At 35.0% G+C, this 27,152-nt stretch overlaps 1 protein-coding gene across 1 annotated transcript in view; it reads left to right on the forward strand.

Annotated features, from left to right (window-relative positions):
* The window catches only part of LOC138703649 (gamma-tubulin complex component 3-like), a 71,789-nt gene that overhangs the window by 10,617 nt on the left and 34,020 nt on the right, over positions 1 to 27,152 (forward strand). The window contains exons 3-11 of the mRNA XM_069831710.1: positions 5,626 to 5,757; positions 12,432 to 12,543; positions 12,845 to 12,961; positions 15,626 to 15,744; positions 16,615 to 16,809; positions 20,162 to 20,413; positions 21,608 to 21,744; positions 23,583 to 23,734; positions 25,576 to 25,768. Of these exons, the coding sequence (XP_069687811.1) occupies positions 5,626 to 5,757; positions 12,432 to 12,543; positions 12,845 to 12,961; positions 15,626 to 15,744; positions 16,615 to 16,809; positions 20,162 to 20,413; positions 21,608 to 21,744; positions 23,583 to 23,734; positions 25,576 to 25,768 (1,409 nt within the window). The remainder of the gene's footprint in view (positions 1 to 5,625; positions 5,758 to 12,431; positions 12,544 to 12,844; positions 12,962 to 15,625; positions 15,745 to 16,614; positions 16,810 to 20,161; positions 20,414 to 21,607; positions 21,745 to 23,582; positions 23,735 to 25,575; positions 25,769 to 27,152) is intronic.

Below are 27,152 nucleotides of genomic sequence, written 5' to 3' on the forward strand. Positions count from 1 at the left end.
TCATTTGTCAACTGTTTGTTTATGGAGCGTGGCCTGCTATAACAGGTTGTCATTTTATGCAAGTTTCATGACTCACTCTATAATATAGAATTTAAAGATTAATTTTAGCCAATCCAACTGCTGTTGAGTAGTTAAAATAGCGCTAACAGATGTTATAGTTAAGTGTTGGTTATCTTAAACAAAATTATGTTGAACAAATGGAAAATGCATTAACAAAGCGTTAAAAGTAAACAGACTTTTAATTTAACATTCGTTAAGCAAAATTAAACATTACTTGGACATACTGGCCATTAGTAGTACTATAAATTCGTAATTACAATCACAGTGTAGTTGAAATACAGGGTGGAAGTGGGTAATTATAGACGAGATGTCGCTGAGTCAATGATTCAATTGAATTAGTTCTTGATTCAATTCTTTTGAATTGAATCAAAATAATTTTAAGGCTTCTTCCTGCACGTCTCCCCTTCTTCTGTTTTCTCTTCAACTTCTCTCTCCTAGATGTCCCTACCTCTTATTGTACCACTTCTCTCCTGTACATGTTTCTACTTTTATTTTACTACTACATCTATTCTGTCACGTAATTCTACATATTTCAAACGTATCTATATCATACAAATCCAATTTTACTTACCTTGGCGGTTTGGATGGGATTCGTTCCCAGGACCACTGGCACCATAATACCTCGCCTTAACACGCTCAGCTAAACAGCTACATTGTGAAATAAAGTTTAAAATGGGTCTCTTATGTTTAGGGTAGGATTAAAGAAAATAAAACAGATAAAGTAAATTTACGTAATCTAAATTATTCTTGACGTTCAAAAACAATAATTTACTTGTTTATAGTAAAGAAAAAGCTGGAAAAATATGCATAAAGAGGACAACATTGACGTACATTATCTATGACGTCACATTTCCAAAGCAACCTGACAAACAAGCATTGTTAGTTGAAGCGCCATTTTCAAGATACTACGATAGTAATAATAATTTATTGCATGAGCCATGGAAAGTGAAAATAATTGTAATTTGAGAAAGCTTTTCAGTAATTTGAGCAGTGAAGAAGAAGAGATTGATTTCGCCATGTCGTATAAACTAATACCTGACAAAAGTGCAAAGAAATGTGTGAGTTGCAAATCAAGTGATAGTGTGAATTGGCAGAGAAGGGCAAAATACTCAAACTATTCATTCTGTTTGAAGTGTAAAAAGTGTAAACAGGAAACGTCTATAACCCACAACACGTGGTTCGAAAACATAAAAATAACTATACGTCAAAGTTTGGTTCTTATTTATATGTGGTTGCTTCAAACAACTCTTCAGATAGCTGCTTCAGAGGCAGAAGTTCACTTCAGTACTGCACTAGATTATTTCTGTTTCTGCAGAGAAATATGTTATGTTATAATTACACAAAATACCAAACCCATAGGAGAAGGACACATCGTGGAATTAGATGAAACACATGTCTACACCAGAAAATATAAAAGGGGCAGACTTCTCAAAAACGAGAAAAATAGCGTATGGGTTTTTGGAGGTATCGATAGAGAGACGAAAGAATCGTTTGTATTGAAAGTGGAAAAAAGAGATAAAAATACCTTGATACCCATAATTAAGTCATTCACCAAACCACATACTAAAATTATGACGGATGGTTGGAAGTCTTACAGTGATTTGAAAGATGAAGGATATATCCATGAAGTTGTGAATCACTCGATAGAATTTGTTCGTGAAGATGATCGTTCTGTGCACACCCAAAAAGTGGAACGAATGTGGAAAATGCTGAAATCGGTTTTAAAAAGAGAAGGCGGGGAAAGTGAAAATGATCATTTATACGTGTTTGAGTTCCTATATCGTGAACAACAGAAACTGAAAGGAATGACTACACCAAGTGAAATGTTTCCACAGTTTCTACAGCATATCCATGACACATATCCAGGGTACGAAATAGAAGGATTAAAACCTAAAGACTACATTCCTCAGCAATGAGTGATAGTGTCATACAAACAATGTTTTTTTTAGGAAGTGTTCAATTATTGAAAGAAAAACTTGGCGAACTATACAGTGTTACGTATTATAATACGAACAATAATTGTAGGAAGTCTTCAGTTAACAGTGAATAGTATACCTAGTGAACTATACAGCGATCACCAAGCAATCACTCATTTTTATGAACTATTGGTAGTTTAATTCTGAGCGTGTTATCTAACTTCGTATTACAATGAGAACAATGATTGTGAGAAGTGTTCAGTTAAAGGAGTGTTCAATTAGGTGAATGTTACTTATGACCCGCCCACTATAGGAGACATATGCCAGTTTTACACTAATCCTAAACATATTTTGTATAACTTGTTACTTGCGAGCCATCCAAAACCCCGACCTCCACCCGATACCCCGCTTTTTTCATCATGTGCTACACGTCGGATCATCATCGGGGCTTGCAGCCCCGATACCCCGCTTTTTACATCATGTGCTACACGTCGGATCATCATCGGGGCTTGCAGCCCCGATACCCCGCTTTTTACATAATGTGCTACACGTCGGATCATCATCGGGGCTTGCAGCCCCGATACCCCACTAATTACATCATGTGCGTGTAATAAATAATAAGCAAATCATCTTTGATTACAGCAGTCACCAAAGAATCGTTCACTAAAGTGAACTATTTAATTCTGAGCGAGTCACCTAGCAACGGGAGTCGTTCATTCAATTGAATCATTGACTTAGCGACATCTCGTCTTAGCTGGAAGTGTAATAGCCTTGCAGATCTCCAGAGCAAATAGTTCATTTTGTATGAAACAAAAAACTATAATTCCGAATTCTCTTATTCGGTAACTATTGCGAGTAGGATCGTGATTTATTTCCATATCGATAAGAAATATAACAAAGAACAATTTATTCCTTTGGCATATTTCAATAGCTTGCACGGTTTTTGTGTAAATTTAATTTTAAAAACCTCTAAATTCAAACCATTCCACGAAGCGAACATGTGGCAACCAACGTCTTGGCAGCTTATGTACAGAGACTCACCAAGTTTGTTGGCCTCTTACATCTGTATATGAGCAGTGTGTTTTAGCGACGATATTACCAGACTGTTGAAACTTCAAACTTTATTTTGTAATTAACCGTGCATTTAATCACAAAACATAATATACGTTTTCTGTTAATGTACGTGTACCCTAGCATCTTTTACAGTCTACAAGCTTACTTCACTTCCACCCTGTATATATAGAAGAGTTTTACAATATAGTCTGCTAGTACAACACAGAGGTTTAGTATCAGTACAAGACAGAAATATTAAATTGTTGAATGTCAAATTCACCTACAGAATAGAAGGCATGAGATATTAGGTAGGCCTATTTCTTTAATTTGGCCCTAAATTATCTTATGTTTTGAGTTAGATTTTTGATATCCATAGGGAGGCTATTAAAAATTTTTATTGCCATATAACGCACTCCTTTATTGATAGCACAATAGACTTGCCAATGGAGTATGAAAGTAATTTTTTTTACTGCGTATTTATGCTATGAACTGTTGAATTAGTTACAAAGTTTTCATGATTACATAGGAGAAAGTTTATTAATGAAAAAATATACTGACAAGCCATGGGCATTATTTGTAGTTTTTTTTTAATGGCCCTACATGATTCTATAGATTTGGCACATACTATTATTCTAATTGTTCTTTTTTGTACTAGGAATATACTGTTACTATCTGTAGAATTTCCACAGAATATTATGCTATGAACTGTTGAATTAGTTACAAAGTTTTCATGATTACATAGGAGAAAGTTTATTAATGAAAAAATATACTGACAAGCCATGGGCATTATTTGTAGTTTTTTTTTAATGGCCCTACATGATTCTATAGATTTGGCACATACTATTATTCTAATTGTTCTTTTTTGTACTAGGAATATACTGTTACTATCTGTAGAATTTCCACAGAATATTATGCTATGAACTGTTGAATTAGTTACAAAGTTTTCATGATTACATAGGAGAAAGTTTATTAATGAAAAAATATACTGACAAGCCATGGGCATTATTTGTAGTTTTTTTTTAATGGCCTTACATGATTCTCTAGATTTGGCACATACTATTATTCTAATTGCTCTTTTTGTACTAGGAATATACTGTTACTATCTGTAGAATTTCCACAGAATATTATTCCAAAACTCATTACTGAGTGGAAGTATGCAAAGTATATTGTTTTTAAGGTATTGATGTCTTGCTTAGATCTAATAGCGAAATATGCTGAATTTAGTCTGAGAGTAATTTATTTATATTATTTTTTCAATTTAACACATCGATTTGTAAGCCAAGAAATTTGGTTGTTGTTGTTTCTATTAAGGACCTATTAATTATTATGCTTGAAATTTGTAAGGTTGAATTTGGATTGAATTTAAATTGAATTATGTTAGTATTGTAACCTATGTAGGCCTACCTACCAAACATTACAACATAAATATGTAAATTCTTCGAACAATAGCTAGGCTATATAAAACAATATAATTTTATTACTTAACTGTACAAAACCCCAAAACAAAGAATATTACGATCGCATATTGTTTTAGAATAAAATATTTACGATTATAAGCAACTACACCTTCTACGCCCCATAATGCACCGCGAAATACCGCCAATTGCCAAGTATTAAATTGTTACTGTCGGTTTTGGTCATACGTAAACGGATTAGAATGGATCTGGAGGTAACATGACTACTAGCAGATTATTATATCAATGTATGTTTCACTATGTATTTATTAAAAGTGTTATGGTTGTGACATGGACTGAACACTTCATTTCCACATTCTTTCTCTTATCAAGAAGGATGTTGGCATTCCTTCATATGTTAAAGCATAGGGGGACATATCAACGGACATATTCTACAGTTTAACCGAACAGAATATTCGCTTATTTATAAAAAAAATAACTTCTGCTGAACTTGTCTACACTTTTGAAATATTCACAATAACACGAAACAATTTGTAATCGTAATAATACGAACAAAACAGCTGATAAACACACCGGAAAAAGAGATGAACTATGGGTGATTTGACGGCCATACTAGTACACCTTTTTGGTTTCAAGCTTATGCCCCGGGGTTGTCTTGGTCAGATGACATATTTTTTTGTGGTTCTTGGAATCTTAATATTTTCTAATCCTATAGGTCAGTTCCTTCAAAAAATTGTCAAGTCTTTGATAAATTAGAAATGTTATTTACTTTGAAGATAATCAAAGGCTTTTACAGTATTGTAAGTGATTTTACATCATAACTTGTAAAGTATTGGCAAGTCTTGAAAAGTCTTGTGAAGCATTGAATTTAACGAAAATTTGATTTTGTTAAAGCAGTTTAACAGCTTCAATTAATACACTCCAGCTCGATGTCCTCAACATTTCTAGATATAATATTAGTGAAGTGCTGTATATGAATTATTATTCTCAAAATATATAGGCCCCAAATATAGTCACTTTAATTATATTGATTGCGATTCATATTGTAAGGCATCTATTTCACTCTTATCTCGCACAATTCATCTGATGAAAATTTGTGTGAAATACCTGTTGAGTTGTTGCTACATAAAATGTAGAAAATGCAATTGATTTTGTACTGTTTATTGTTTTATTATTTTCAGACTCTCTTAAAGAATCGTCGTGCCATATTGTCGTTCTTTATGAATCTTAGTGATGTGCCACCACAGATGAGTTACACTACAGCATCACCACAATTCATGGCGGGGCTAGTTTCTTCTGAATCAGTTCCAGCTGTAAGTATTAAATATATTTTCCCGAAAGGAACAAGCAACATTTGAAGGAACATGTTTTGCACACAATTATTACAAAATTAATTGATGTGGTTCTTTACAGAACTGAATTACTCAAAACAGAATTATAATATGACTTCATCATCATCATCATCATCATCATCATCATCATCATCCTTCACGAATTAGGCCTCTGTAGACCTGTTTCGGCCCCATCTAGCAGTCTTCTAAAAGGTCTTCCTGGTCGACGATGTCCTCTAGGTTTATACTGCATCATAATTTTTGGGATTCTTGAATTTTCCATTCTTCTTACATGATCTAGCCAATTGAATGTGTATCTGCTGATTTTTTCTTCTACTGACTCTACTTCTAAAATTTCTTCATTCCTTTTTCGGTCTAAAAGAGTATATCCTGCTGTCCTCCTGAAAAATTTCATTTCCGTTGCTTTGATTCTGTTCGTATCTTTTTTCTTTAATGTCCAAATTTCGCTTCTGTATAAAAGGGAGGGTAATGCTAGTGTATTATATATTTTTATTCTTGTAGATTTTTGTTTGAGATGGGCAGGGCATGTAGCACGTATGGGCGAATCCAAAAATGCATATAGAGTGTTAGTTGGGAGACCGGAGGGAAAAAGACCTTTAGGGAGGCCGAGACATAGATGGGAGGATAATATTAAAATGCATTTGAGGGAGGTGGGATATGATGATAGAGACTGGATTAATCTTGCACAGGATAGGGACTGATGGCGGGCTTATGTGAGGGCGGCAATGAACCTTCGGGTTCCTTAAAAGCCATTTGTAAATAAGTAAGTAAGATTTTTGTACTAATTTAGCTTTTAATGTATTGTTTATTATTCCTAGAATTTGTGTAAATTTGGTAATTTTCTTGTTCACATCTTTTTCATTTTGATAAGATATTTCACAACCCAGATTTTTCTTTTGTGTGAAAGCCTTATATTTTCCGGTGCTCTCTATGGCTGCCTGTGATATTTGAGTTTTAATATGTTCCCATTCTTTGTGAATGTCTTCATCTTCAGGTGTTTCTAACATTTTTTGTTCAAGTCTTTTTTTGATAAAGCCAGTGTACACTGTCGTCATGGATTAATCTAATTTTGTAACACATTAATTCTTTTTTGGGGGAATTTATCTTTGTTAAATGTAGCGATCTTACTTTTGCTAAATTAAGGTAATGATCTGATCCAATGTCACTTCCTCTGAAGACCTTGACACCTAAAAACAATTCGGATAATGTCATCAAATTATCTGTCCTTATACTGCTTGTTTGAGGCTTGAAAGTAATGTAATTTTCCCTAAGATAGGTTACTAGCCTTATCATTAGGTAGTCCAGTAGTGGGGCTGTCACTTTTAGCCTCTGGACAGGCTTGTAATGCAGCATTTCCTCTGCATTTGATGAAACAGTTATACCGCTGTGACTCGGTCACCATATCCTCATTGGTAGAAACAGGATGGACCACAGGAAAGTGAGGATGGCATTTGGATAGGAGAGGATGTATGTTTCGCGTCACTATCCCTTCTTCTTAATATGACTTCTGTAACATTAATAGGTGCTGAATTTAATTTGATGTTAATAATCCATCAAAGAAAATAATAATAAATAATTCTTGTATACAATATATTTTAAGTACTTCGCTTATGACGTTAAAATTGAGGGGTCATAAGTAAAGGGGTATAAGTGTACTTAAGTTTCATTTGAGAAAATGTAATTGAAAGTTTTTAAGCTTTCGTAAATTCCGTGAAATTTTTAATTTTAGTGTGTGATGTGGTTAAAAGATATGCAGTGAGGTTAGTCGGGGTTTGCAGGAGCTGTTCCCCCGCGAAGAGATGGCATGATCACCGGGAATAGTGTGTCTGCATTCTCGGCGCGTAAGAAATGAGCGACACTGCAGTTTTGCTTTAGTTGTGTTACGTTGTATTGTAACCTATGTAGGCCTACCTACCAAACATTACAATAAAGTTAATTCCAGATTCATACAATAAAAATAATCCTGTAGAAGGTTTTTTAGATAAAAGAATCTTATTGAATTCTTCTATAATTCTTTCCATAGAAACAATATTTATTCTGTTTCTATTTCTTTGAATAGATTGAAATGAAGATTTATCAATAAAAAATTGAAGTTGAGTAGCAAATCGGATAACTCACATCATTCGCAATGGATCGTCAGAAAGTTGGCAGTCAAAGTTTTAATCTTAAAAGTTTGTTAAGTTTAAAGTGCTCCGTGTAAGCTACTGTTGTAATGACTTATTCATTACGTGAACGTACTTATCTATACAATACATATATACAGTACATAAACGAAAATCTTGTGTGGCGACAAGACTCAAATTTCTGGAAAAGTTTCAAGAGAGATCTGTTCCAGCCGCCAGTACAGTAAAAAGACTTTAAAAGAAGTTTATGCAGACAGGTTTGATAAACAATGAAAAACCGAAAAGAGAATGCCGTGAACTGTCGGAAGAGAAATTAGATGAGATTGGTGAAAGATTGGAACACACCCCTCAAAAATCCTTCAGACATTTAGCGCAGGAAACTGGAATAAGTAAAAGTTGTGCTTGTATAGCGACAAAATTACTTAAATTAAGGCCCTACAGAATGCAAGAAACCCACACTTCATGAACGAACTTAAACAGAATATAAGAGATGCAATACATTCTATCAGTGCTGAAGAACTTGCAAGAGTGACTGTAAATTTCGTAAAAAGATGTCAAATGTGTGTTGCAGTAAATGGAGGACATTTTGAGCAACAAATGTGAGCTTGGTAAACATTGTAACAGTAGGATTGTAGGCTTAAAAGTGCTGAAGACGTGTGTGTGTGTTCCTTGCAGTAACCAACACATTGATAGCTCCAGATGAAAACCCGAGCGTCCCCAACTGCGACGGTCATACGTGTGTGTTGGTCCACGTGGGCGCCAATCACAATGGTTGCTCTCTCCTTCCTCTGCCGCGTCGCCGACAAAGTCAGGATCGGGTAGCTCAGCTGGGACGCCGATACATGCTGCTGTCCCACGGTGGAGATGATCTCTTTTCAGGGACACTGTGGTTTTGTGGGTGAAGGATTTTATTGTGATTTTTGCCGATCACACGAACACAATGAAAAAAAACCATGGAGTAAAGCTCCACTAATCTGGTTTATTATGATCACGTCCCTACGTGAGTATGAACGATGGAATACTGGCTGTTATCTTCTCCGTAATCTCGGCAACTTTATACTTTTATCGAACGCCTGTTTAAATCACCACTACTATTTCCCGAGTAAGTCACAAACTCGAAAACAGACCATTTGAAGTCTCCACTTTACCACCACGATCGGCTCAATGGCCGGGAATTGTATGAGGGCACGTCTTGGTTCGCCACACGTTTAAATACCTGCCGTGATGACGCACTCTCATGACGCTACTTTTGTATTGGCTAGCTTAAGACATCGCGCGCGTTCCTCGACAATGAAAACCCACGCTTCTAGAACCTATGCTGCGCTAGAGTTCAGTAACCTTGCGCTCGTCTTCGGGTTGAGTGCCCACACACTTAGGCTTAAGGTAATTGCCGCCTGCAAGTCTGTGAGGACAAAAGCACCTGTTATACGCTTCGCCGCCCACAACCGCTTGGGGTAGAACACCTTAAGAAATGGAGAAATATCTGAGATGAAGCTATACCGTATTTGATATAAAAGAAATATCTCTTCCTATTACTAGACCATCCGACTACCGCTTCACAACTAACCTCTCTGTATATCTTTGCCACTAAAATTTTAGATGATTTGGCATACCCTGGATGCATGGAACTAATTTGTTTAGAAATGTCGCTTATATCCTTTTGCTTCTGACCCCCTCAATTAAGATAAGGAAATGTAAGTTAGAAGAAATGCATTAATATATCTGTAGTTCAATTCAATTCAATTTATTTGGTCATTAGACATACAGTTTTAGGCTTCGTCAGAATACATTGAAAAAACATATAAATACATTTTTAAAAACACTAATAATAGAAACAGTAAAATTTAAGTAATACAATGAAAACATGAAAGAATTTGAAACTTTTAAATTGAAGAAAACTAACTAAATTGCAAATAAACTTATTTATTAAAATACAATTTCATACAAATCTGTGTTGAAAAACTCAGCAACAGAAAAATAATTGTAACTAATCTAAATAACTTTATTTATTAAAAAACAATTTCGTGTGAATTTATGTGAAGAAACTCATCTACAGAGTAGAAAGGATTAATTAAAAGCCAATTATAAAATCTAGCTTTGAAACTATTGGTTGGTAACTTATAATATTGACTGGGAAGCTTATTATATAATTTCATCCCCATGACAGAAAAATTTGTACTAGTTTTATGTAATCTACAGTATGGAATATTAATTTGTTCACTATTTCTAATTTCATGAGCATGTATATTGGCTATTAATGAGTAATTGTCTATATTTTGTCGAGTGTAAAGGACTAGGTCGTATATATATAAATTTATGACAGTTAATATCTGTGATTGTTTGAAAAGAGGTCGACAATGTTCAAGATAGTTTGATTGACATAGAATTCTAATGGCTTTCTTTTGCAAAATCAAGACGCTCCCAATTTTGCTACCATTTCCCCAGAAAATTAAGGCATACCTAATTATCGACTGAAAGAACGAAAAGTAGGCACATCTTAAATAATTTTGAGAAACATTTGCATTGGGAGTATTCTCCAAGATAGAATTAAAGAACCTTTGTTTACTATAACAGTCTATAGCTTGCAATAACAACCACTTTTCTTAATAGAGGTGGGTTGTGGCAGCATTTTGCAATGACAGCTGCAGAAAAATCACTGTGATGAGAACAGTGACTTTGTCACAGTGTAATTTTTGTATTGGGATGATTCTTGGCAATTGTGGGGCTCCATTTCCTGTCTCTAAATTTCCAAGTCGTCTAGAACTCAATTTCACTGTCATCTACATATCTCTGAACAAACCACTAGGAATATCCATGTTTCTCATTACAAGCTGACAGATGTTAGAAGGGTACAGAGATAGAACGAACTTTGTTTTCCCCCCCCCTCCCCAAAAATGAGTTATGCATGCTGTGTGGACTAGAATTCCATGTAGTTTAACCCTATGAATGAAAAACTGTGATAATGTGAACAGTCTAAGTGCTATGACAGATTTTAGTTTTGGCATGCAAAGAAAGAATATGCTGAAGACAGACTTTAAGTTGCTCTCCTGAACAATTTACTAAGTGAACAAAGCTTGTTATTTCCCTTTAACCTTCATTAATATTTATCGCTCTTCTGAAAATTGAATTGATATGCCTGTGCCATCTCTTAATTAACAATAAAGATTAGCATAGTGAGTATACTGAAAGAAAAACACTGTGACCTCGCCTATCATAGCTTCAGTATCAAAGGTTGCCGATGTTAACGTTTTGAGTTGGACGAAAATTAATTAGATTCTAGTTATGTTTATTTATCTATTTATGTCCATAATAGGGCATAGCCCCAATTACAATAGACAGTACAGATAAAAAAAAAAACATATTGCATACAACACGAAAAAAAGAGGTAAAACAGATACAAGTGTAATTACAAATTAAAAATGGAAAAGGGAAGGAAAAAAAAAAACAAATAGATACCACCTAAATAAAAAAGACAGATACAGATATAAATGAAAAAAAAAAAAACACCAAATAAAAACAAATCAAAAAGAGCCAAGTACAGACATCACAGCCAAAAATGCAAAATGTAGGCATAGCTATAATTGGCAAATTGCAGAGCAAATACACCATGTTAATAAATTCAATATACAGCACTACACAGCAGGCCCAATAGGCTCAATTAATTTATTCAGAAAACTCAGCAACACAGAACATGTGTTTCAAGTAATTCTTTACTAACTTTTTCTTGTACATATTGTACGATAACGAAAAATCTAAATCCTCTTTATTTGATAGATGATAGTAAGTTCGAAGCATTAATAAAAGTGGAGACATTTTATGAGATAGTGTTTTTGTTGTCTGTAAATGAAAGAGAGATCGCTTTCTCAAATTTGATTTACCAATATTGAAACTAATTAGCTGTAGAAGATCACGGTTGTCTATTAAGCCGTTTATGGTTTATGTTATCCTTCAAGTTGTTAAAATCTTCTGACTTGCAGTTTTCTGGACTCTGGACCTGTCACATATACACTGTATGTACATCTGTCACCTTTGCTGTGAGTCACATATTTGACAGAGATGGCGATTTCTCGTAGCTGTGATTTTGGAACTGTAGTCACAGTCTGAACCAGTGATAAATCTATCACAGGTCTTCAAATCACACTCCATCACTACTTCTTAAACCAGTGCAGTCTTTGTTTTTCCTCTTCAGAGATTGCAAGGAAGGCATACATACTGGTGCCTTAAAAATAAATCTTGTCACACCTCCTACAGTTGCACTTAGTGTTATTGTTTTCATCTGCATTCCTTTCTGCCTTTAAATCATAAGTTTGCAACACAGAGAAGAGTGGCAGCAGACCTTTGGATGTGCCTGCCTTACTTTTGTTGATATTAATAACTAAACATCAATGTTATAATAAAGTTAGATTCTTTATTCCTGAAACAGAGAATACATAATCTAAAAGCACTTATGTGGTTGATGAAACTTCGTAACTACAGTATTATTGGTTTAAAGAAAGTGTGTTTGATTTGCAGGATAACATTCAACAGACTTACTTCGGACTTCCGAGATTGTCATCAACTTCCATTCTTGCATCAGACTCAACTCCCGTTTTACCAATTAATGTGCTGTCAGGTAGTACTGCAGGTAAATATATTATTTCGTGTAATATCGTTTCCTCTGTACTATACTATATACTGCATCAAAAAACATGTTATTGCAAAAAACTCTCTAATATCACACTTAAGATGTGGCTTTTGTGGCTGAACCATGCCTTGAATCAGTCTTAAGTTGCACTTAGTGCTAAACTGTAAAAGTAGAAATAATGATCAGTGCTAGTGATACAGAATAAAGTAACATCTTTAAATATATAGTCATGAAATTTATTTTTTATTGATTACTTGTAGATTTCCTGTTGTTATGAAGTTAACGTTCATAATTGTTTCAGAACAAAGCTGGCACCAAGATAGCCATGGATTGGACCATGATAGCCGTGCCCGCCGATCAGCAATGCATCAAAGTTCTAGTTGCCACATGTCTTCTGATGCTAATCTTACAAAATCAGGTAGCTACACTAAACTCAATTTGACTGTACGTTGTCTAAAACTATAATGCAGAAATAAATTGTCAGTTGTTTCACTTTCTAAATTTACTTCAGTGTAATTGGTTTGAATGTAGTGCAAGATAAATTGTGACTCATATATGGTCAGAGATGTAATATACCTATACAATAAAGTTCACTTTCCCTTTCCTCTTAAATGATGTTTAAGTACTATTTTAGTTACCCCATTTTAATAATACCAGTTGTATGTTGCTACAGTATGACAAGAAGTGTCAGTACATATATATCACAACGATATCTTCAATTAAAAGCACTTAATTTCAGAACTATTTTTTGTACTGTATGTATAGCTGTCAAAGAAAAAAGTGACTGCACTCGTGAAAAGCGAATATATTCAAAGTCCACTTTGGATCACACTTGTTGAATCGCGCTTGAAGCATTTTCAGAACTATTGTGTTTAAGCAGGAGTCATTCGATATCTGCATCTTGTTGAGCTGCGGTAGAGTGCTAGCTCAATGATTCGAAGGTTTTGAGTTCAAGCCTTGTTCAAGTTATCATTTTATTTTGTTATCGTTTGCTAGCAATATAAATAATATTCAGCTTATCATTTATATTTTGTTATCGTTCTTTATGATGTAAATATTATTTAAGTTATGATATTTATATTCTATTATCGTTCTTTAGCGATATAAATAATATTCAAGTTATCATATTTATATTCTATTATCGTTCTTTAGCGATATAAATAATATTCAAGTTATATTTATATTCTATTATCGTTCTTTAGCGATGTAAATAATATTCAAGTTATCATATTTATATTCTATTATCGTTCTTTAGCAATATAAATAATATTCAAGTTCTTTATATTCTGTTGTCATTCTTTAACAATATTTACAACTGAATAGACTACAGTGGACTTTATGTTGTCAGCAAACAGCTGGATACATTAAGAAGATTTATTGATTTAACAATATAAATAATATTGAAGTTATCATTTATATTCTGTTGTTCTTCAGCGATATAAATAGTATTCAAGTTATCATTTATATTCTGTTATCGCTATTTAGCGATATAAATAATATAAATTTAATTTTAGGTTTAGAACAATACAGCTGCATAACACTAGTGTTACTTTTTTCTTATATTATTATTTATTACATTATACTACCCTGTAACATAATAAAATGAAAAGGAGTGACAAGAATTTGAATCTCAGATGTTGAAATCTGAATTCCGAAGTCCCGACTGAGCTATGGGGGCACAAGTAACAAGCATATGCGGGAAAATTGGCCTAATCCCCCTCCAAGACGTCGTGATGATTTATGGAAGCTCGTCCAGGATGCCTGGCTGAGAACAGTTGCTATTTGAAAAGATTAGTGGATTCCATGCCCACTTGACTGCAAAATGTAATCGAGATGGGAGGAAGATGGGCTAAATATTGAATCGTAGCTCTCCCCTCCCCTCCCCTCCCCTCCCGAACTTTTAATTGTTTGAATTTTCTAGGGCAGATGCCAGGAAGTTTGTTTTGTTTATGACACAGAAGATATTTTTGTTGAGAATAAAATCTTTCTTTCCATTTGCAGCCATAATGTCATAATAAATAATGATAAAGTCATGTATGTATTTATTCACACTGCAATGGGTATATACCCAGTGGCAGTGGTAACTAATTACACTCAATAATGACAATAATAGACACAATTAATAAAAAATACAATTAATAATAATACTAATAATTAATACCAACAGTAATTTATAATAATAATAATAATAATAATAACAACAACAACAGGGAACATCCTAAATTAAATGAAGCACGATCATTTAAAATAACGTTTAAAGTAGATCTAATTTGTATCTTAAACCTAAGTTCGAACTAAAACCCACGAGTATGATATGTTCATATCTGCACAAGTACCTTTCAAAACTACACTCATTTCGCTGACAACTCACTTACTGCACTGGAACTACGACACATTTGACTGATTCTATCCTGATTTCACTAACATTTCACTATTCAAATACTTTGCACTGCCACTATAAACTATAAAGCTTCATTGACAGGAACACGTTTCACTTACACAACACACTTCACTGACACAACATAATTCTTCACTGATACAACACTTCAATAACAAAATATCAATTACACCCTTTAAATACTGTGTATAATTACCGTCTATTAGTAAGGTCCTTAAGCCTATTTTTAAATACATTTTTGGTTGTTGGTAAAGCCTTTAGTAAGTCTGCAGGTAAAGCATTCCAGTCCCTGATAGTCATGGCATAATACATTCATGAACTTGATGTTTATTACTAAATCAGTCATAAAAGAGACAGCAGTAATTATATTTTCTCTCTTTAAAAAAAAAAAAAAAACGTAAAAAGCACTATGCTGTGTTCGAATGCACGACCTCATGAATACTAGCCTGCCACTATGCTACAATAGTGACATACAGAACACTTCAATTATAACTGTGGATATCAGGCCACATGGTCCAACAACATGTAACATCGTCTGTCTCTGAATTGTAGCAAAGATACCCAATGGGAACTTAGCTTCTAGAGAGCGGTCACTTTTTTCTTTTTACAGCTGTACGTGTGTTTAATTTCAATTCAAATTCTTTTGCAAAAATTTTAAGACCTTAATTTATTTTTGTGATTTAGTTGCCAGTGAAGTTTCAGAATCTCAGCTCCTGCAGGAGTTAATATACTCATTTCAAGGAATCAACGGAAAATTTCTCAAGTTGAGTCCAGTTAGTCAAGGTTACAAGCTTGATCCAAAGGTATGTGAATCATAACTTATCATTTACCGTATATTTTCTTACATGAAGCAAATATGTCAAAATAAGCTTTCTTTATATATTAAAAAAATCCGTGGGACTACAGCCCGTGAAGGGCCTAGACCGACCAGCCGGCTGCTGGCCTCACGCCCACATGCCGAAGCAGAGGTGGACGATCATCCAACCAGAAAGGAGATATGTGGTTAGCACGATGATCCCCCCAGCTGTTATAGCTGGTACTCGCAACCGGATTTCGCTACCTATCGTAGCTCCCCAAGTGCATCACGATGCTGGGTGGGCACCGGTCCCATACACTGGCCGAAATTTCATGAGAAAATTTCTTCCCTCATGAAGACTCGAACCAGCGCGCATTCCGTAACGCGAGTCCTAGGCGGGATGCCTTAGACCGTGACGCCACGGCGCGGGACTTCTTTATATATTACTAAATAAAAATGTCTGTGTGATACAGTGACATACATTTTATTTGTAATTTTTTTTTTAATTTCAAATGTTTCAATTTTATTTTCGTATATTAACTGTTATTTATGTCAGTAATCACTAATCGCTTCCCACACCAAGTGACTTCGTTTCATTTTGTAAAATGCATAAATTGCTACCTCAGAACAACGTGGGATATCTTGCAAAAATCATATTTTAAATGAGGATAAAAATTGCTATTGAACATAGAGTGTAATATGTAAATAAAGTTTCTTGTTGTTTTAGCTTCATATTAAATCAAAAGTTTGCACTCGATGTTCAATAGCAATTTTAATCCTCATTATTTAAAATATGATTTTTGCAAGATATCCCTCTGTTGTTCTGAGGTAACGAAATGTCAAATTTTGTATGCACTTCACAATTTGCTTGTTGTAGGTAAGAGTGAAACGCTCTGTTCGCCGGTATGTTTTACGGCTGGCAGAGCTTGGATGGTTGCATAATCAAGTGAAGCAACATTGTGAAAATGCTGCAGCTTCCAAAAATCTTGGACTCATTGGTCAAAGCCTTGTTGCGGCTTTGAGAGAAGAACTGACTGAGTATTACCGCTTGGTGGCTGTCCTTCAGTCACAGGTTAGATTCTCATTTACTCTAAATCTTAATTAAACTCAATTGAACTTCTTTGTTTTACATTGTTTCTGCAGACATTTGAATTCCTATACGAATTCAACATTCATTTTTCTCTTTTACTTTAATGCCTTATATCATAGACATTTTACATCAGTGACCATGAATTCCCTATCTCTGTCTCATATTCAACCATCTTCATCAGGGTTAACTTGGAAGTCTGTTCTGATCATATAGTAAATAGTCCACAGCTGTGGAGTAACGGTTAGCACGTCTGGCTGTGAAACCAGGTGGCCCGGGTTCGATTCCCAGTCGGGACAGGTTACCTGGTTGAGGTTTTTTCCGGGGTTTTCCCTCAACCCAATATGAGCAAATGCTGGGTAACTTTCGGTGCTGGACCCCGGACTCATTTCACTGGCATTATCACCTTCATCTCATTCAGACGCTAAATAACCTAAGATGTTGATAAAGCGTCGTAAAATAACCTACCAAAAAAAGAAATATATATATATATAGTAAATATGAATGCTATGGATTATTGCTGTGTGAACGAAATTCCTCCATGGAAATGGGTGATTCCAGGACAAAGCATACAAATTCCAGGAAATCATTCCAAAAATGATCCTCCATACAATCTTAAGTTAGATGCCATGGAACTACTCTGCAGCACATATAAGGATCACCTTCAAATTTATACAGATGGATCTCTAAATCCTAATAATGGGACATCAGGAGCAGGGTATTATATTCCAAAATATCAAGAAAGTTATTTCATTCCATGTTCATCCTCCTCCAGTCTTGACACTGAATTGACACTATTGATGCTGCTCTTCAGTGTGTTACTCAAATTTCTGAAAAATCTATTTGCATACTTACTGACTCCAAGGGGGCTATATTTAATATTATAATATTAAATATGTACCAAACCTATGTGCACATAGAATTATTCCAATTCAGAAACAACTAAGTAAACTAAAAGAACTCCAAAAGGAAATAACATTTCAATGGATACCTAGTCATTGTGGTATACCTGGAAACGAGAAAGTCGATAATATTGCAAAACAGGCAACATATTTGCAACCAAGACCTCTTCAAGTGATATCTCTATCCATTGCTTTTGCTTCAGTAAAGTCTCATTTTACAAACCTATGAATCAACAAGTGGCTCTCTTCTGACAAAGGAAAAATTTTACAGTCTGTTTCAAAAGAAACCAAATAACCTGAAAATATACAAAAACTTGCCCAGACATATTCAACAAGAGCCAGAACAGGTCACATTGTCACTCAATTGTACCTACACCGATTTCACATTTTTGATAATCCTACTTGTCTGTGGTGTAATAATCATGATGAAGATCTGGAACACATTCTTGTATACTGTCCATCCATAAACCACAAAAGAAGTAAATTAAAATCATCAGTACCAGTTGCAGAAGACACAGTCCTGCAGTATATATTGACTACACTCCAACTCTGGCTACTAGCAACAGGCATCTATAATGAACACCGATCAAAATACCCCTCATTTCTCGTGAAAAACAACTGAATAGACTATAGTGGACTATATGTTGTCAGCAAACAGCTGGATACATTAAGAAGATTGATTGATGTATTATTGCTGCTTATTTTACTTGAGCAGCCTGCATTCCTTTATCCAAGGAGATGTGTACTACATATCTTGTAAGACTAATCTGCATAGGTACATCCACGCTATTTGTTCAGCACTCATATTAAAGAAATTACCCCCAAACTAAATTCAGCATGCAACATGTTTTGCTATTAGATGTATGCAAGAGATATTAAATATTAATACCTTTAAAACAATATACTCTAAAAGCATAAGATAAATGGCTTAACTTCTCTGATAGATGTTGTATATGACTGTTCCAAATCAGATTGGGATCTGTGAATACACTTCAAAATTTTGTGGATTCTAGTTTCTTAATTATTGTGTTGTTAAGTAGTACATGGATATGATCAATGGGGACCCTCAAATTTCTTGAATAAAATCGCCTAAATTTCTTGAGTGACAAAGGCAAAAATTTTTTAATAAAATAATTAAATTCTTGGGTAAAAAAGGAAAATTTTTGGGTTCTGTGGTCATCTATACTTGAATTAGAACACCTTAGTATGGCAACAGGTACTGTTTACAGTTTTATTAGTATGCGGGGGGGGGGGGGGGGGGAATACTAGTTTAATGAATAGAAGGACAAACTCTATTTAATTTTAATTCAGGTATAGAATAACAATAAAAAACTAAATGTATGTTTAACCTAATCACTAATTATTACAAACAAAAATTATAAGCCTACATTAACAATGAAGAAAGAGTGGAACGGAGAAAAATTTTCTCTGGCACCAGGATTTGAACCCGGGTTTTCAGCTCTATGTGCTGTCACTCTATTCTTCATCATATGATGACGCAGAATTTCTGCATGGAAATATCATATGTACTTCGGTACATCGTAATATATGATATGCGAAAAATAATCACTTAATGTGATTTAAGATGGCGCTTATTCCATTGGATCCCAGCCGCTTAGTCACTAGTAATGAGTGCATCTCTGCATACTGTGGGTACATTGTACCACTGTCACACATCTGTGAATGACGCAGCGCATGAGGGTTGGCCACTAGAGGGAACCTAAGCAGTGAAACTTAAATTGAAAGGATTCTGTCTGGCATTGGAATGGGAATCCGGTGTGGCTTAGTGGATAGAGCATCAGCATGTAAAGCTGAACCCAGGTTCAAATCCCGGTGTCAGAGAGAGAATTTTTCTCCCTTCCATTCTTTCTTCATCATATGAAGACGCAGAATTTCTGCATGGAAATATCATATGTACTTTGGTACATCGTAATATGTAATATACTACACTAACAAACTTTTACTTTCATAGTTATAAGATGACAAGAGTTATGCTAAGATTTGTTCTCCAGTCAGTTAAAACATGGGTATTCACGGATATCATCGTTACATCACCAAAGGAACAGTTAGCGCTAATTTGCTTGGGTCAGTGTGGCATTTTATCCATAATGGCGTTAATAAATTGCTGAATGTTGGGGGGGGGGGAAACTGCTTTAATTTACGATTTTTTGCTAGATACTGTTACATTTCTCGAGTAAAAGTAGAAATTCGCTGATAGAGAGAGGTAAGTTTTAAAAAATTCGCGGGTACTTGATGTGTCGATATACACGTAAATATGTTACAAATTACATAAAAACACGTTTCCCATCATTTTGCAATGTTTTTAAATATTCGCGAGTGGCGAAATTTGAGTGTCTCTAGTGATCAAGCGGATATTGGTTGAATGGAAAGTTGTGATTGAGTGTAATGAAATATATTACGTTGTACATGTGCAGATCAAGCAACAGATGGACACGTCTGTGGACTCCCCTCTCAGTGAAGAGCAACCTCAGTGCCATAAAGAAGGCCTCACGCTTTGCAGGCTAGCTGTGTGGACTCTGGATCCTCTGGGACGAATGAAATGTCTAGCTGCAGTGGCAGATGCGTGTAAAGATAAGAGGGGTGGAGCTTTGGCATCATGTGTTCATGGATTCTTACAACATGGGAATCCAGTAATCCGAGAAACTGTGAAAAATCTTCTAGGAGCAGTAAGTTTTATGCACATGTATGTTCTTTTTCTTTTTTTTTTCCTCTAGAGAGAGCAAAGTAAATAATCTTAGCACTTCAGCATATTACATTGATCGATTTTGTGTCCACATTCATAGAAACAACCCAGAGGCAAATATGTTGTTGTTGTTGTTGTTGTTGTCTAATGCCTTGCATCTGGCAATGAAGCCATTAGCAGTCGTGCTTTCCAATACTTTTGAACTGTAGTTTCTTCTGATCTTAATGCTTCACAGGTCTTCAAGTGATCTTCATTCATTTCTGCTGGATCGTTACACAGGACACATATGGGTGAAGCTGAGATACCTATTCTGTAGAGATGACTTGCTAGACAGTCATGATTTGTCAATAGTCTGAAGGCTGCAACTGCTGTTTTCCTTGGTCTCTGGGGGATTATATCTGGGTTGGAAAGTAGTGTAATCCATTTTTTGTCTTTAGCGTTTGATTCTATTTCTTGTAGGTATGAATGAGAAAATTTTGTAGTGATCAAGCGTTTTATTGAGGAATATGAGAAATTAAATTTAGATTTTTGTTTTATTGTTGTGCCTTTCTTGGCAAGTGTGTCTGCGGTTTCATTCCCCATGACTCCACAGTGTGCTGGAATCCATTGGAGATGGACAATCTTATTAACTTTTTGGAGTTGTGTTAACATTTTATAGCATTCCCTTATTTTTGTTGACTTCTTTGTAGCATTTGAACATATTCCCTGAATTGCAGCTTTAGAATCTGAAAGAATTACTGTCTTTTTATATTTATTTAAGGGAAGATTTAATAATTGTCGGAGAGCAATGTCTATAGCCTCTATTTCACCATCATGATTTGTTGTGTCTCTGCCAACAGAATGATAAAAGGAAAAATGTGTACATGTAACTCCAGCTCCAGTAAGGTTTTCTGTGGCAAATATAAACTTGTATACCATATTGACCTGAATCTTATTATGATCTCGAATATAATAGGACCCGAAGTTTTCAGGTGTATATGAAAAAATGAAATTATCTCGATATAATATGCAAACAGCAGCTGTAGCGAAGGGATTCTGCTGCTAATGGCTATCAGAAACACCAGGGATGTTCGCTGGGTCTCACTGAACTTACCTGTGGATCACTACAGCCGTTCCAAAGTATCGTAAAATAAATTTCTTGCTATAATCACACATTTGTTTTGCTAACTTTTTGCAGGTGTGTAAACCAATGTATGTGATGCTAAGTCGATGGATTCTCGATGGAGAACTAGAAGATCCTCATGGTGAATTCTTTATTGCTGCTGATCTAGAGGTGAAAGGTGACCTGCTGTGGCATGAGAAATATCGTGTTCTGTGAGTGCTCCTGTGTTTTGTGTAATTGTCTCTGAGATGCTGATGGCATTATATTTTGTTTAGACCATAACAGACTTCAAGTTAGTTATTATACAGAATCTCTGATCGCATGTATAACAGATTGATCAGTCTAATAACTTTACAGTCAACAACTTTTGTCAGTTTCACTATCTTGCCCCCTAGTGACTGCAAAAGAAGTCATGTTATAACCCTTATGGAATTGCAAGGAGCAACTATACTTCCATTTAGCAGTCATTACCAGAAAATGCTTTTTGACAGTGGAGGTTCTGGTGGTTGTTCTCATTTTATGTTACCATTTCGTAACAAGGAAACGGCCAATCTGATATATGTGATCAGGGACGGAATTTAACTCTCCAATCTTCTGAAGATTTTTTTTTTATATGATAAAAACTTAAGTCCACACCTATGGAGTAACGGTCAGCGCGTCTGGCTGCGAAACCAGGTGGCCCGGGTTCGAATCCCGGTCGGGGCAAGTTACCTGGTTGAGGTTTTTTCCGGGGTTTTCCCTCAACCCAGTACGAGGAAATGCTGGGTAACTTTTGGTGCTGGACCCCGGACTCATTTCGCCGGCATTATCACCTTCATATCATTCAGACGCTAAATAACCTAGATGTTGATACAGCGTCGTAAAATAACCCAATAAAAAAAAATAACTTAAAAATATTTTATGTGCTAAAAATTTGAAAAATATGTGCTAAAACTAAAAAAAAATATTTTCTGAAAATGAAAACAAAAACATCAGAATGTTCGTAACTTACTAGAAAAAATTATATTGCAACTCACCAATTGCAGCTAAACATGAGAGGTAAAATGCTGACTGGAGTTGCAGTGCAGTTTGTTTCTCATAAATCCTTGACTGTTATCCGAGAATAATGCCTTACATTGAGAAAAGGAACGTTCTACATCACACGATGTTAATCTTGCATATTTGAAGAGGGGTATATCACTAACACACACGATCAAGTTTACTTATGTTTTAGCCTTCCAAAACTTGAGCGACTTTGGTAGCCATTATTTTTCTCAAACATACCCTTAAATTTTTTTCTTGGAACTTCTATTTTCGAATCTGAGATAGTGTTAAATTGCCTTTCAACATACTGTATTTCTTTAACTGAATTATTCAGTAAATCTACAGAAGTTTCTAGTTTCTTTATTAGGTGAATCAAGAAACCGAAATTAGCAGATATGAAGGCCAAGTCACATTTTAAAATTATATCACGTATTAAATTCTGAATAATCTCAATTGCAGAGGCATCGTTTTTGTCCAGTTTACTTACTACAGTGTAAATGCTTCAAAATGATTTCCATAATTCACTTCAGCTACACTTCACAAAATAAACCAATCCAGTGATCTGATTCTAACAAACATATCTGACTCACTGCATTAAGTCACTGTTTACAGAAGTAGAAAAAGACACACACACACATTAACATAGAGGTTACTGTATGATGTAATCTCAAGATTGAATTCTGTTCTTCCCCAGTTAAGCATGTGCAAGTGAATCATTCTCACCTCAAGCAGAAATTAAGCATTTGTATTGAATTCTTTCGAGATACAAATTTTTGTTGTAAAATGTTAAAAGAGAATGAGGAAAAGCACTAAAATATGGTATTTATGAAGAAAATATCGAAAATATTTACTCACATAACTTTTTGTTGTGAAATATATGTTTTTTGTGTAAAATAAAATTTGGAATTTGCGTTTATCTGATCTCCAAACTTTGTTTTAGGAATGTACGAATTGGGGGGGAGGGGGACTTTTTTACATACAAATCCAGACCCTAGTCATCAGTATTGAAACTGTGCTGTTATTTCAGGGAGTCAATGGTTCCAAGTTTCATTCCACTAGCCCAAGCAAAGAAAATCCTTGCAACAGGAAAAAGTATTAATTTCCTTAGAGAAATATGTCAAGATCACACCCCTGTTAAAGGCAGAGAATTGCTGAAACATGCTCTTGAGTGCACCAGCGGTAAGTAGAATTATACTGTTTACATTATCTCTATTGTCATTTATTTCATCATAAAAGCAAAACTTGCCTTATCTATTTTTTTTTTATTGAGTTAGTGGTACCCTGACTTTCTTTGTTAGGCATGCAATAGTTGGTTTGTCTCTATCTATATCTACCAGTTGCCGTTCCTCGGGGGAGGGAAGGGAGGAACGTCCTCCTCACATTTTTTTCTTTTGAAAGTAAATACCAAATAAAATATGTGCCTTGAAATTCGAGGAAGATCCGATAATTTTTAAGTTCACAACTATAAGAAAAACTCGGTTGATCCAGTTTTAAACGACGCGCGCTCATGTGCTGTAGAAAACTGTGAGAAAGATGCGAGATTGTCAGTGTTGAGGAAAGGCACTCCATTCCTCCTCTACTGCAGTTAACACACATAGACAACAGTGCACTAGAGGTCAGAGAAAGAAGCAAAGTTTTAAAGCAAGTAAATGAACGGAGAGGGAGGAGATCCTCCTCTGAATCAGCGCATGGGCGGGAAATAGAAACTGACTGGTCGTTCAGCAAGCTCGCTATCGCTGCCACCTAACAATGTTGCATTCAACCGGACTATAACACATCTAGGAGGAGACACAACAAAAACAGTTTTAACGCAATGCTACGAAAGACATCATGTAAACTCTTTTTTAATTATAAATCAAAATATTATTCATGGCACTTTATATAGGCTACTATTCATGGTTTGAAACTTTCGTGGGTATTTGAAAGTTAAAGTCGCAGTAGTTCTACGTAGTTGGCCCCTGAAATTCACTTCTATTCATTGTTTACTAGACAGGGCAACAGCCAAGTTGTCAGTTTTGTACAAATATATTTGAAACTGAAAGTAGGTACTCCAAACTACATCATTTTTAACATAAAAAATTAATCGGCCACCGGCAGCTTTGAACAATAATGATAGTATGACTTTACAAGAACTGACATTCTTCAAAAGCATGTGATACTGAACTTGTAAAATGTACATGTGGCAACACAGACCACGTGGGTGGGTGCAGTGTTCTCGCTTTCCTCATTATTTCCCATTTCCATTTCCATAAAACGGTTCCGGTTAAGAGTTAGTAGCTAGTCTTTTCCAACACATGTGATGCTTTAGTGTGCTCGAAAAATGCTACGAGGTTGTGAATTTCCTTGTAATTGTTAATTTGCGCAATTATTCAACAATGAATGGAAGTGAAAACATAATATATTTTGAACAATTTAGGAAACTCGGTTTACAAGAACAGATTATTGCTATACAGAAGGGAAGGCGAACCCCAACACTACCTGGTCTTACATGTATGCATGTAGGCTAATTTGTAGCATGTTTCATTCAAGAAGGTGTCATTTCGTGTTGTTAACTTCTTTCCTCCTCTTAAGAAATATGCAGGAGCCGGCACTGATATCTACAGTGCATCACAGTCATTATTCTTATTTGAAAGCCTCTTTGTGTGTTGTGAATAGGTAACTGAATCACAAGACAGCCTGGTGGCATTGGATAAAAAAAAAACATGTTTATTATTAATATTTAGAAGATGACAGAGAATATTACTTCTACTGATAAAGGTAAAACATTTCGATGCATGGAAAAGCGATCTAGATTCCTGGAAAATGAATCAGAACGAGGAGATAAGGAAGCAATCTGGCAGATGAGGAATTATTTTTCAAACATGCTAAATGATAATAGATGAAAACGACAATAGTCGAAGCTCCGTTGTATAAAAAATTAACATGGTTCATTAGCAGTTAATTTATAGTTTGTGTTTACCAAAGTAGTACTGTGTAAGTATTTTCACATTTCTTTCCTGTGCTTGTTACTTTCCTTTCAGTTGAAGCTCTGTTCATGGCTGACCGTGAAGGAGATCTTCAGTCAATGATGGATACAGCATATTTAGAAACATCACGTCGTGTACTCGATGTTCTAACAGGACAGTACAAATTTCTGGACCATCTTCAAGCATTGAGGCGCTACCTGCTTCTTGGGCAAGGGGATTTCATTCGTCATCTCATGGAACTCTTGGAGTTAGTATCCTTATCATATCCCTCCTCCTCTTGTTGTGTGCAATTTAATATAAAGATTATCATTATTTCACTATTATGCTCCCATTGCCACTATTACTACTACTGGATACATTGTAGTATTCATTTTAATACATTGTTATCAAGATGGGCTTCGTGTTAAGTAGACAGCCTTTCTTCCTCTTCCTCCCTAATAGGTAGTACTTGTATCTTTCACTCCCTATAAGAATGATGTACTATAACTGTAGATCTTTTTACTTTTATAGCATTGCCCTTGTAAATGTGAAATGAACATGAATTGATAACGAAAGATATGAGTTTTTTGACGATGGTTGCACAATACACCTTCCTCTGTTTTATTCAATCCTGCCACTGCTATTATTGTTCAATGCATACACACTTATCTCCGAAACCTGTTTCTAAAAGTATATGGGTCTATTTCTAAAACGAGGTCTAGACCCCGGCCACGGCTTTAAACCGCGTTTGGATTTATAAAACGAGGTCTTTTTCATTTTTCTGAGCCATGGCTCGAAACCATAGTCTGAAGCAGAGACCACGGCTGGGATAGGTTTAAAACCAGGCTTCATGTATACAAGATGGAGGCAGTAGATCACCTGGATGATTATCAAAGGAAAATTTGTGTCTACGCGTATTAAATCCCCAGATTAGAGTGATGGGAGACAGGAATAATCCTTTGTAACTATATAACGAAGATAATTTCAGACGAATATTTCGATTTTCGAAGGAATTAACGCAAAATTTAGCAAGAACGCTAAATAATAATCTGCAACGAAATGCAAGAGGTGGCAGGTTGACAATTTTGTACACCTTCTTGTTGCTTTCAAGGAAGTAGCATATAATATTTTATAATAATAATAATAATAATAATAATAATAATAATAATAATAATAGTTTTATGTCTATAACACGAAATAATTTAATTCTTAGTCTTTACAGTAGTTTTGGATAATTTATTTAATACTCGAAATTGATGTGGGCTTATAAGAATATGAAGCTAACGTGATTTTGTCTTCTTATTTTAAGTTTTATGCTACTGGAGCTTTCCTCGTAATACTAGCCTATTATATGTGCAAATAGAACCATAGTACATTTTAGGTCCAATTGAATTTTAATCCAGTTAATATTTAGGTATTAACCCCTTAGAACCGGGTTTTCAGATAGTTAATGTTGGTACCAGTTATGAACAAATGATAAACTACAATATAAACTCTCGATTTGTGCTAATTATTTGGGCAATATCATTTTGGTATCTAAAAATCCGTTCCCTATTAAATGCTAAGTACTGCTGGTATTTTAAACAAACATAATTATATTCTGTAAATTAGTAAATATAACAATACCTTAGCTGAGAACAAAAGAATGAGAC

This window comes from Periplaneta americana, chromosome 7 (genome assembly GCF_040183065.1).
Source record: "Periplaneta americana isolate PAMFEO1 chromosome 7, P.americana_PAMFEO1_priV1, whole genome shotgun sequence".
NCBI lineage: Eukaryota > Metazoa > Arthropoda > Insecta > Blattodea > Blattidae > Periplaneta > Periplaneta americana.